The sequence below is a fragment of the Cygnus olor genome, chromosome Z, assembly GCF_009769625.2.
Source record: "Cygnus olor isolate bCygOlo1 chromosome Z, bCygOlo1.pri.v2, whole genome shotgun sequence".
Taxonomy (NCBI): Eukaryota; Metazoa; Chordata; class Aves; order Anseriformes; family Anatidae; genus Cygnus; species Cygnus olor.
In genome coordinates, this window is record NC_049198.1 from 41930696 (window position 1) to 41944368 (window position 13673).

Here is a 13673-nt window from a genome sequence, read left to right on the forward strand (position 1 = left end):
CACGCTGAGTAAAACACCTTTTGCAAGTCAGAAGAAGGGACTGAGTGTTGCTGAGGGTTTAGGTAAACTCAGGACACAGATGTCCTGCTCTAAGTCACTTTACATGTCAGTAAATACCCTGGAGATAAACAAGCTTTCTTGCTCAATTGCCATGATTGTTTATTAACATATGCTCAAAGCAATATATGTCCTCATTTGCATTATGTGAGCAGTCACTAACAATTATTTAGTTTAAATTTTCACTGTCCAGAGAAGTTTTCCACCGACATGACTGTAATTACTGCAGGCTTATTGTGCGGCCCCTGATCTTTGTGCTTGTTGAAACAAGCTGTCCAGCAATTCCCAAAATGGGAGTTGTGCCTGCTAACGCCATAAGGCTCCTGCTCATTTACAGGGATCCCTCCTTCAGGCATGCTTTGGAAGCAAAATAAATTAAATCACTCAGTATATATTTTTCAGAATAATTTCCCACTGCATTAATGTTGTATGAGTACACACTCAAGCAGGTTTTCAGTCTATAGTTATTTACGTGTAATATCTGAACACAACAACATTGTGCAGGAACAACCTCAGAGCTATTTCTCTCTCAACACAGCCATGGTACAACTGAACTGACTTTTTGGGGAGGGATTGTGAGGAGACTAAATATATTTAATTTATACTTTCAACCATACCATTTCTTCTAAATGTTTTGCACCTGAAAAAGCTACTGTTTTCAGGCTCCAGATCCTCTTTCAGAGTCTAACTTGTTTCTAAAGTCTGATTATATAATACATATATTTGAGCTGAAACTCTGCTATATCTTTTACTTAGGTCTATGCCTTTTGCATATCTATTATGACAGGGCTATATCCCACTGTCTCCCATTTCAAAATCTGCATTATAAAAACACTTGACATCAGGAGACTTTTTTGTGGTCAGTTTAAAAAAATCTGAATTTGGAGTTACCATAATATTGTAAATGCAAGCATTTTTAAGAAGGTTGATCATAAAAAATAAGCTTTCCTATTTATGAGTGTTAAATCTATGTGTCATTGTTCTATAAACTTACTCCAGCTCTGTTTCTTTATATGCAGTGGGAGTTTAAATAATGTGCTCTTTAAATATTGAAAGCAAATGTAAATATATGTTCAAAATATTTTTCCTTAAAAATCTCTTTTTATCCTATAAAAAAGAGAATCCTTATGGAAAGTAAGTGATAAGATACTTCTTTTCTGTGTAACTAATTTCATTTAAAATGCATTTTTACGTCCAAGCATCCTACCCTGTCTCAGTGATAGACCTATATTCTGCCTTCTATGTTCCCAGTTAACACTTCCTAAGACCATTGCTTTCACCATTTTTAAATGTAATTTGCAAAAACATGTACAAAACTATTTCTGCATGTATTTACTATTAATTCCATAGTAGGGCTGGACAATGTATTTATATTTTTTGCAAATATATTTCTACACTTTAGTAAAGACTTTTCTCTCAAGTGTAGGTGGAGTAAGCATACCCAATTAAAAATAAAACAAAAAGTCTCCCTACTCCCTGACCAAAACCAAAACAAATAAATAAATAAACTAGGGATATAGCTGCAGAATATTCAGAAAATTAAGTAACTATTAAGAAGATGTTATATAGCTTTATAGTCTCTTTTCTCAGGTGACAAGCAACAGGACACAAGGAAATGGTCTCAAGTTGCACCAGGGGAGATTTATATTGGACATTAGGAAGAATTTCTTCACAGAGGGTGTGGTTAAGCATTGAAAGGGGCTGCCTAGGGAAGTGGTGGAGTTCCCTTCCCTAGAGGTATTTAAGAAATATGTACATGGGATGGGAGCCAGTAGGTCAGGCTGATGGTTGGACTTTGTGACCTTGAAGGTTTTTTCCAAGCTAGATAATTCTATGATTCTGTTTTTCTTGCTGGCCTCTTTCTCCTCTTCTGAATGACTCTGCTAGCTTTAATTAGGCTTTGACCAATTTTCATTTTCATGATGAGTGATAAAATCTAGAAAGTATTAGTTTGCTTAGAAAGTCCAGATGCTTATTTTCAAGGCTAGGTTGGACAGGGCTTTAAGCAACCTGCTCTAGTGGCAGGTGTCTCTGTCCATGGCAGAGAGGTTGGAATTACATGATCTTTAAGATCCTTTCCAGCCCAAACTATTCTGTGATTGTGTGATTATTTCTGACAAGTCAAATTTTTTTTTTTCTTAAATACTGAAGGAACTTCTTGCATTTTCATCTGACTAGGTTATGGAAAAGCAAGTATACCTCTAAATATACCCATCTTCATAAACAAAATAGAATCCTTCAAAACTGGGCAAGAACTAGGAAGGAAATGAAAATTTACTCCTCTGTCACGATCATGTGACAACATTCCATGTCATAATATAAGCTACTTATCTGACTGATTGATTAATTAAAACTAGGCTCGAAGCATCAGGGATTAACTTCTCTTCCCTATGAGACAATACACTATTGTCAAAATTCTGTAACACTGACAAAATACATTTCCCTAGGCTCGCACGCCTCAGTGTGGAGGTTCAGGATGACAGTCATCACATCTCAAAGAAGAGGAACGAGAATTTCTCTGTGGAGCACAATAATCCTCTTTTGTCCTTAAATTTTAATATTGAATGTAATGACATACCTGTGAACTTCAGGAGGTTCCCTCTGGATTTTAGAGCTTGCCTCAACAACCTCTTTGGCTACTTTTCCACTGCATTAAAACATAAATCACATATTCAAGCAAATAAATAGTAAGATGAGCTCATTACATGCCAAGCACTATACATACATCAGCAATTAAGTTATTTTTTTAAAAAAGGGGCTGGGGGGAGGCACAAAAAATTTCCTGTATAGTTGATATATAATGTCACAGAGTAAAAATTCTGCTGATCAATTAACTGTAAAGCTACTGAAGAAAAAGAAGCTTATTACAGCGGAATGGAAGGTGTTACTAAGACCATCCCACTACTGCATCCCTTTTCCAGAGTTGCCTAGTGACAGGGAAAGTCAATCTCTACATAAACGAAGCATACTTATTTTATAGAAACTACACCAAAAGAGGGACCCTGTTATGGTGGAACTGCTCTTTGACAGAAGTCTGCGTTAACTTTATTTTATAAAAGGACATTAAAGAGACAAGAAAAAATATTTTGAATCTTGACCTGGACCAGGTTTGAACAATGTCCTCAGGAAGAAAAAGCCTTCGATTTGCCACAAGTATTAACTGAAATTTTCTCTTGCTTTTTGAAATGGTTTACCATGAAAAAGAAAGAGGAAGTACTCACCTATAACGAAATCTACTGCCCTTAAAAAATATTTTGCTGCTGGACATGGTCTTGATCTGACTGGATTTTGCATACCTTGATGAAAAAGAAAAAAGGCTCTCACATTTTCAGCACAGAAGAAATAGGATATGCAAAAATGAACAAGGCCACTTACAAGCTGTGTTTGTTATATATCACAAAGCAATACTCAATAATTTGGCTTTCCAACTGTTTTTAGGCCTACCTACAAATTTGAATATAATCTGACACCTAAAACAATTCAGACAGTGCAGAATGTCTGAACATAAAACAAGTGATCACCTTGACAGGAAAGCACGACAATGAAATGCAGATACTTGCTACATCTCCAGGAACTTTCATTCTTAGGATGAAGGAAAGACTAGTAAGCCAACAGCCCTGAGGACATGTTTAGCCTAGAGGAGGACAAAATGGCTATTCCCACTAGTAAAACATATGAAGAATACGGAAGCAGTAATATTTGTCTCCAGCAGCACTTGCATTTCTGGTAACTATGCAGTCAACTTCTCAGTAGCCTGAATCATACCATACCACTCCTCCCTAGCCACAGAGTATACAGCAACCTTTTACCACAACAATCAGAGTTTGACCTACGCAGATCATGGAAGAGACTTGTCATTTCCTTGACATACTGTGGCTTCAAAATGGCAAACTGATTTTATATGTAGTCTCTCAATCTCAGACCCTAGTAGACAATATTCTGTGATTTATAACTAGTTGAAAATAATCAAAACAGTTAACCTGGAGCCTGGATTGAGTCAGGATTAAAGCTCCATTTTCCAAATGAATAAAGACCCATTTTTCACCAACAGATCGTGATCTTATCTTAAATTTCAAGTCTCAAGCTGTTCTAAGTAGAGGAGAGGCCCAAATCTAATTAAGGCAGAGTGTTATTATCATGAATTACTTGCAGGACTTGGCTATATTTGTTCTAATCAGAATGTGTTGTTGGTATTATACAGAACATAAAGAGACAATGGGACTCTAATATAGACCCTAAAATATCTAATGTTGTTAAGTAACTAACAATTGCAATACACAGTTCAGTTTCTCTGTATAAACCATATCAACACTTTTTCTGTTTGAAAACTACTATCTTAAGTCCATCTTCAAATTTTCTTTGGCTTCTGTTCCATGCTTGGAGGGTTGGCATTATTTTTCTGCACTTTGCATTAACTATTAATCATTAATCATTTCCCAGCCAATCAGCCTGTCCGCTGAATATCAACACCAGTCTTTACTGAATTAGTCCTCTTCTAAGACCCACCAAAAATCAAACATGCAAGCGTAATTTTAAGTAACCATACTGAAGAAATAATTCCATGATAGTGTCCTGGAGACATTTGGGAAACAGAAGAGTGAGATATTCTGCTGGGTTTATGTGTCAAGGTTTTGGTATCCCAAGATGCTGCAGGGGATAGCCACTGTGAGAATAGACCAGGGGCTGCCACCACGCTGGAGAGAGTCAGTCTCAGCTGGCTCCAAAACAGACCCACTGCTGCTTCTGTGCTACTGTAAGGGTTAAAAAAACACTGTGCACCAGTCATGAAAGAGAGAAGCGAGGAAAAAAATGCAAGAGAAACAACCCTCAAGTCACCAAGGTCAGTGAAGAAGGAGGGGGAGGAGATGCTCCAGGTGCTGGAGCAGATTCCACCACAGCTCATGGAGAGAACTGTGGTGGGGCAGACATCCAGACTGCCACACAAGGAGGACCCCTCCCGCTGGGGCAGATGATCCTTCATGGTGAAGGAGGCTGCAGGCCATGGAGAGCCCATGCATGAGCATACTCCTGGCAGGAGCTTGGTGCTCTCCTGTGGAGAGCAGTCTGTGGAGAAGAGCCCAAAATGGAAGAGGTTTTCTGGAAGGAGCCACGAACCATAGCAGGCTCATACTGGAGAAGTCTGTTCCTGAAGGATTGCACCCCACACAGAGGATCCATGCTGGAGTGGTTATTGACTAACTGCAGCTCGTGGGGAGTCACCCATGTTGGAGCAGTGGCTAGAGGATGGTACCCCCATGGGAGGGACCCCACACTGCAGCAGGGGAAGGACATGACAAGAAGGAGCAGCAGTGAGGAACTGTCTACCTTATCATAATCCCCATTCCCTATCCCCACTGCATGGCTCAGCACAGAAAGGAGGTAGAAGAGTCAGGAATGAAGGAGTGAAGCTGAGCCTGGGAAGGGGGCAAAGGTGATTTTAGTTTTCTCTTTGTGTCTTACCACCCTACTCTATTTTTAATGGCAATAAATTAATGTAATCTTCCCAAAGTTGTGTGTTTTGCTCATGACAGTAATCGGTAAGCAATCTCTCTGTTTTTATCCCAATCCATGAGCTTTTTCATCTTATTTTTTCCTGCCATCCTGTGTATAGAGAGTGAGAGACAGGCTGGGTGGACATCTGGAAGTCAGTAAAGGTCAAACCCAATACAATCATATATTTGTAACCAAAACACAAACAGTTAATATTACAACCATTTAACAGTAAGAGCAGAGAGATGGTATTCGTATGAGTCCCCCTCAAACATTTACTTTGAGCACAAATTCCTTTCTTCTAAGTGGGAATTGTTTTTTTATTCCCCACACTTAGTTGTAGTAATATAAAATAAAATTTACCAAACACCATACATTACTTTCCTACTTACATGTACCTTCAAGGCAAGACATTCTCTGATAATTTTTTGTTATTAATTCAGTCTCAAACATAGTAGATGCTAACATAGAGAAGAATTAGCAGCTGTATTGTAGCACCTCATACTTCCTGTTTTTTTTTTTTCAGTGAACATATTAATTGAATAGTTATAATAATACGGTAATGTATCCATTCAAATGAAAGAAGGAATCTTCTTCAAAATAAAGCATGTCACTAACATCCATGTTAGAAGACACATTCATCCTGGTCAGTTACGATTTACCTTTACACCAGCCCCCTTGGGATGCTATGTACTTACAGAGAAACAATTTTTTTATTTTTTTTTTTTATGAAATATGCAAGATGCTGTAAGGACAGACTGAGTAGCAAGAAAAGTTACATGCCCAACGGGAAGTGTTAATAAACAAGGAGAAATACCTAACAAGGTCAGCTGAGGGCAGAAAGAATGCATAAAGGCTTTTTAATGAGGAATTATAGTCAGGATCTTTTTGACAGAATAGAATCTCATTAATTTACAAGCAATTTTTTATATATTAGAAAAAAAATAGATCACAGCTGACATCTTTAAAACCCTAAGAATATTTTTAAAACTCACTGCAGTTAATTTTTATTTTATCAACTCTTACTAAGCTTTGGATTTCAGTGGCAGAATACCACCACCTGGCAGAAAAGCTCAGGGAATCAAATATATCAGATTACTTCCTCCTTTCTCAAAGCATTCAGCAGCAGGGCTAACTGTAACAAGTATGTTCCCAAATACAAGTGCAGTACCATGTCCATCCAACATCACACGACAGAGTCACAGAAACAGTGAGAAAACATGCTTATTCACTCCCATAACCCCTCTGCATCTTTCTGTTATTAAACATTTTATTCTTGAAATGAAATGATATTGCCTATTAACTTGCATATTTTCTGTTCACATTTTGAATTCTGCAAATGAAATGGAACATTTCACATTGAACAATCTTCTACCAATATGCACATTCCTTTACTTCTAGTATACATAATGACTTTGGGATTACATACTTGTAAAAAGCCTGGTTCTCCACCCCACACTTCCAAAGATGCTTGCAGGCTGCTGGTGTTGAGGTATGGAATGTCAGCACAGCCTTCTTCTAAGTATGGGGAAAAGAAGGCAAATAAAAGTAACAGAAGTGTTGAATTCTGAAAGATCAAAGTAGCCATACCTGCTGGCAATCATTAATAACCAGATATGCTGAAGGTCAAGTTTTCCTGTGTAGCCTCCATCTATATTTCACCCACAGAAATGAAAACCCTATATAGCTGATAATCAAACTGCTTGGGCAACAGTTTCATAAATAAAATGGGATACTTTCAGGGGGGTAGAGAAGAGCATATATACAAGTGTCTTCAAGGATAAATCTGTACCAAGTGCCTTCAAGCCAAAATCAAAGGAGCAAAGGTCTCTATTTTCAGTATTTCATGTTGCTGCATTGCTTACCATCCATTTCCCCCCATTCACTGTGTTCTACCAAGTCTTCCTTGCACTCACACAAACAGACCCTGCTACCTCGGGCACTACTTTCTTCCTCCTTTTTCCATTTCTCACCTAGATTGCAATCCAAAACAATAGTCTTGGGTTATTTCACTCTGCCCTAGGGGATGTACTGCTAGCATCTTGTAGGCAAAATCTCTAGAATTTTAATGACAACAGTCCAGTGACAATACTCCTAACTGCCTAGGTCTGACTGCAGGCTATTTAGGTGAGCAAGATTTGAGGAAGTGATCATAATTAAACAAAAATATCTCACTCAGGAATCAATGCCCACCAGAGTTTTAATTCATACAGAGATGCTGATCATACCTGGTGTAGAGTGGGTAGGTACAGCTTTTTTTAAAATCCATTAAAACCTGATGACACAGATATCAAAACCATGAGCAATCAACACTGCACTGCATGCAGGTTAAGTGAGAAACATCTCAACACCTTGCAAATTCAACATTCTTTTGACAAAGACAATATTCCCATTCACTTGTACTCTGTATTTTAATTACAATATGAAGTGTAGTTATCACCTGTTTAGAATTTTACATTTGGCTTAAAAATGGTGTTATGTTTAAGCTGATTCTAAATCAAGTACAGAATATCTGTAAAAATAATAAACCTGACCTCTTTCTGAGCTCCAAACACATAAAAAGTCTTCCCTTCAAACTTCAGTTTATAGACATCACACCTAAAAACAGAAAAATAATTTAAGTATGGGAACAAGAGACAGAACTACAGGTAAGTAACTTGCATGCAGATTTCACTGATTCACAGACATCAAGCAGGATCTCAAATGACAAAAAGCATCAACAGAAGTCTTACAACCTTTAACATAAAAACATGTAATATTCTAATTTCCTTTACAGCAGAGAAAATAAGCCCAGAGCATTTGTTTTACATCCCTTTTCAAAAAAATAAAAAATAAATCATTTTAGCTGCTGGAAAAAGAAGAGGAAGTTAAAAGTAGACAGAAGGCTATGTTTACACTTTATTCACTATACTTTCTGTAATTCCTCTTACTTAAAATTTTGGAACATGTTAAGTGATTAAAACTGAGATAAAGGTAATACTGTTAGCATGCATATGCTGCATAAAATGCATACAACTTTTCATATGCAGGAACATTTTATCACCAATGTCATCTATATCCTTATTTCTGTGTGATTTCATACTGCACGTCTTGGAAACTGATTCTTACAGCCAGAACACAACAGGAAGACAAGGAAAAGGTTTGACAGCACTTATTACTAGGTATTGTGAGTTTCACACCCATGTCAGAATTTAACCCAGCTCCATAGTAAAATCTACATATGGAATAATGCTATTCCATATTAAGACAATACAGTATCCCTGCTTAAACTGTAATGGAAATTTTGTCATTACTACAGCTGAAATGGAGACACCATAGTTTCTCATAAATTTCTCTGAAGACTCTGGATAACAGATTGTTGAAATGGGAAAGATTCTTGAGGTAAGGAGGATGATATTCCATAAACTTTCTAACATTTAACATTAGCAACAAAAATGTCTCATTCCAGTAGAAGGATAGAAAGATGAAAAAAAGACAAGCTTTTTAAAGTAAGGAGGAAAAAATACTGATTGGCCGATTGCTTTTCGAGATAAACCAATTTGAAATAAGTTTATGTTCTGGTATATAATGAAGTGTGAAAAAAGTTATATTATTCAAAAATGGGTTTGGGAGACAGGTTACAAAGATGCAAGAGCATTTTACAGAGATGACTTGAATTCTGAATCAAAAAATTATTCAGAAAATAAAAGAATTTTTGGAAACAATAATAAGACAATAAATCTTTAAAGTAAACCAAGAATCCAAAACCACTTTGGTTGAGCCAATGCACAAAAACAATGCATTATCAATACATTATACTGATAATAATTTACAGAACGCATCTTTTTTTTTTTTTTTTTTTTTAATGCAACCCAAACTAAAATGTATATAAATTTTTGCTGCTTTTTTTATTGTGCTGGTTAAAGAAAATGTCTTTTGGTATGTCCATCATAATTAATGCCTTTCTTAATGAATATCTAACTCATTGGTCCTTAAAATCTGTTGAGATTCTGTGGGGCAGGATCAGTAAAACCTGAAGACAACAAAACCTCAAATATGAATTCGGATTTTTATTGAGTGTTGCAAATTTCATCTAATACCAGTGAAAGCTACTCAGATCTAGGTCTTAGAAATGAAAGGAGTACTACACTACATCCAGATAAATCTCAGATTGACCTTTCAGTAGCTAGTGTTAACACTGAGACAACTTTATGACTTTTCATGTATCACTATTTCATTTTGCGTCTTGTTTATGTGCCAACAGTCTACATGAATACATAGAGATCTCCAAAAGGTCACATTATCCTTGTGTGGAAACATCAAAAAAAACAAAGCACTGTGAAACTCGGCTCCTATGGTGGACACATGCTTGGCAAGAGATATCCTGTCCTTCCTCCACCGTAGAATGACATTAGAGTTGCGTGGATGTTACACCAAGAGCACAAACCACCTAAGCACTGTTACTAGGGCAACCTGATATTACCCCTTGGGAAACTACAATATGAATACAGGATCACAAATGCATGGTACTTGACAAACATACCCAGAGCTCCACAGGGAAGCAAACAGTATAGGCAGGACTACACTGACTTTATACCTTTGTACCCGATTTCTAGTTAGTCAGCTCTTAGGAAGGTTCTATAGCCAGAAAAGACTCCATGGCTACATAATAACTGCCTCGCCATTTCTTCACTTCCTGCTCACCTCCTTCCCATAAGAAGGGCAAGGAGTACTTTTATGTAGCTGCTGTTGAGACCTGTTTAGCAGCAGGACTGAAGTGAGACTTACTGATGTCTGAGCATGCCTGTGTGCATTCTGCACCACATTGTTGATAGCATGGACATCTCCTGTCACACCACCTGTGGGAGCTCAATTTTACCTCTTCCTTATACATGGCTGAGGCTGATCAACTAAGTCAAATATTTTAAAGGAAAAGGGAGAAATGGGGAAAAAGAAGAAAGAAAGAGGAAGTAAAAGAAAGAAAGAGAGAATAAGAGAAAAAGAAAAATAAAAGAAAGACAGATAGACAAAGAGGAATTACCTAAGTGTCCACTCCTTTAAAAATAGGCTGAAAAATAAAAATTCAAAAGGTGTTATCACCACATCCTCTGCTTATAAAATACATTGTTTTTGAATTGGAGGAAGTTAATTGAATGAGGAAATAGTAATATTTCCAAGAGTCAAACAAAAACGCAGGTGGACTCTTGTAAACTTTTCCAGACATCTCTGTCAATAAGTTTCACTGATGATTTAAAGCAGAGTTGAAAAATCATCTTATTCATTTTAGCATTTGTACATTATGTTGACTAATGCACCATGTGGAATAATTTTCATTGTACGAAGAACAAAATCAAATTATTATTATTATACTTGTTATCTAAGGTGCTTTAAAACAGAAACATGATGGGGCAAAAGAAGGAATATTCACATGCTTCACCTTAAAGAAACCAAATACTGGTGAAGATACTACGAAGAAGGAAAGCTATAGGAGAAAAGACTCTTGCATGTTAATCTAGTTTTAGTTTATATGCTTACCATTTTAACAAATGAATTCGTTTATTCCCCTGAAAAACTACAAATCCTGCAGCTGTAAATCCTAGAAACGTAGTCATCCCCGTTGAGTCCTTGAAAGAGAGAAAAGACATAATTTTCCCCTTATCCAGTGAGGTATTGGTATTCCTTACCGACAGCATAAGTTGTAATTGTATTATAGGCTATCTGTATTTTCTTTTTCCTTTTCAAAATGAATTTTCTTCCAAACTGTATACTTCTAAAGACAAAGATTTTTAAAAAACAAAAGTACTACAAGCCTCATTTATTTCTAGGCATTTCACTGATCAACAGAATCTTACTCTTTGTCTTCATCTACTTGTAGCTCATGGCAACAAAAAATCCCTAGGTATACTTACTAATTTTGTTGAAACCATATTTCTTTTTATGCCCTGTTCTTACTGTGCTGACTAACTACAAACCAGGGATTCACATCAGCTTCAACACTGATATTTTTAAGATGGTTTCTTTGTGAGATTTCTAACGTGAAAGTACTTTTAACAGACAGCATTTACTACAATAAGCAAGAAACTCTTAAGTATGAACCAGAACATCTGGTGATATTTGCCTTTAAATTAGGAAATATATTTTTATTATTATTATTATTGTTATTTATTTAACTTTTAGTTCCACAATAAAAGTTCTGGCTCAAATTCTTTGAGCAAAGAATCAGGTGAGTTTGTTATTAACTGAATTTCTTGTCTGTCCCAAGTTCCAGACCCTCACCTTATTAATCTGCTTTATTGTGCCACCAAGAAAACAAGAATGAAAAAAAAAATGTGATTTTTCTTGAGAAACAGCAGAAGGACTGGAAGGACCACCTTGTGAGGAGCCAGGGAAACATTGTGCTTTGTAGTCCGCTTCTGGAAGTCTGAAAAAAATTTTCCTCTGTCATGGGCTATGGACCCCTGAATATCCCCTCACAGGTAAAGAGGGGATGCTGAACAAATTTTGATTTGTCCTAAGAGGTGACTGTTTAAAGGCTCTCATCACCAGAGCAGCTAACTGGACAGCACTGCACACTTCTGCTGTTCCACCAAATTAGATGGCATACAAGCTGGAGTAAAATTAAAAATTAACATTAAAAACTAACAGACTGCAGGGTATGCAGATAAAACCAAGCAACTAAAAATACAGAAGTAAGGGATAAACTGAACTGGTAACTATAATCACTTTCTTTTAGAGAACCACAAAACAGTCAAGTAGAGGAATATGCAAACATATCTGGTTCTCCTCTTTGTACACTTAGTTTGCTATTATTCCTAAAATTTGAGTATTTTGATGGTGTTTGAAATATTAATCTGCCAAGGTCTAACAATTTGTTGCATCCTCTTCTAAGAATAACACTGAATCCTGAACATCTTGGCAAATACAAAGTATTTAATACCTAGTGCATTTAATGAAATCTTTGCAGTAAATGGAAAGAAACTATCAAGTAAATCCAGTATAAATATCAAAGCTTCTAGCACAACAGTCTACTATATTGTCCTGTGATAGTCTGGCTCCTCTGAAGAGATCTTTTCTTTGGTGCACAGATCTCAATGTTCTTCTATGGCTTAAACATAATGAGTAGTGCTTAAACATAATGAGTAGTACCAGGGCAAGTTCTTTTCTAACTGACTGTATTAAAAAAAAAAAAAAAAAAAAAGCTCAATCATTTTATTTTATTTTTTTGTTATCATTATTAAATGCTAATAAAAAGAACTGTTACCTTGCAAGGATGAGGATCAACACCGTAAGTTTCCAAAGAATGCGCTTTCAAGAGCAAGTTAAATTCAGCAACAGCTGGGCTTTGACCTCTAAAATTACAAAAGAAACAGTAGTTTGACAACAAAAAGACCACGTTCTGTTTATAAGATAAAGACAGGAGACTTTTAACATGATTTTTGCAACTACCTGCCCAATGCCTTATCTTTTCAGGTAAATTCTGACTTTTTTCTTCCTTACTTCTGGGATACCGGCATGCTATGCAGTTAACCAGAGTTATCTAATATCCTGCAAGTATTTGTTGTCTTTTGATACATAAGCACAACACCCTGAATATGAAATAAACCTCAGCATCTTTTTTTCCACAAACTCTTACTCCCAAACTCATTTAAAAGGATTGTCCAGATTAACAAACATTCCTTCCAGCACAGGGCATAAACACAGCAATCATATTACAGTCTACTCAGATGCATGCCTAATTATAGCTGTGCCTGTTACCATCATGATAGTTTAGAATCTGTCAGCATTTCCATTATATGCCCCTATTTTTAGGGTATCTATAATCAACCATGAATATACACTAAAGCCTGAAACAGGGCATGCAAGCCTTGGAGTAAGTTTTATTATTTCATTTTAGCTCTTCTAACTCGTGTTACCGTAAGTCCTAACATAGACTTGCAATGCCTGCTTGTCAGTGAACCGAGTATTACTTTGTTTAGATATTTGCATGACTAGAGATCATGATTTTGATAGATACATGGTTTTGTGACAAGCACTGCTTAGGACTTGCAGAAAGCCAGACCTCGTAAATGCTTCACATGCACATTATCCAAAAAATGAGGCATAGACAAATCTTCAAGGAACATAGTAATGATCATACTTTTATTATA

At 36.4% G+C, this 13673-nt stretch overlaps 1 protein-coding gene across 1 annotated transcript in view; it reads right to left on the bottom strand.

The window, feature by feature from the left end:
• The window catches only part of FRMD3 (FERM domain containing 3), a 152403-nt gene that overhangs the window by 23223 nt on the left and 115507 nt on the right, over window positions 1-13673 (bottom strand). Inside the window, exons 7-12 of the mRNA XM_040540488.1 lie at window positions 12788-12875; window positions 11062-11150; window positions 8082-8145; window positions 6977-7065; window positions 3279-3353; window positions 2636-2704 (exon numbers count right to left, since the gene is read on the bottom strand). Coding sequence (XP_040396422.1) covers window positions 2636-2704; window positions 3279-3353; window positions 6977-7065; window positions 8082-8145; window positions 11062-11150; window positions 12788-12875 — 474 coding nt within the window. The remainder of the gene's footprint in view (window positions 1-2635; window positions 2705-3278; window positions 3354-6976; window positions 7066-8081; window positions 8146-11061; window positions 11151-12787; window positions 12876-13673) is intronic.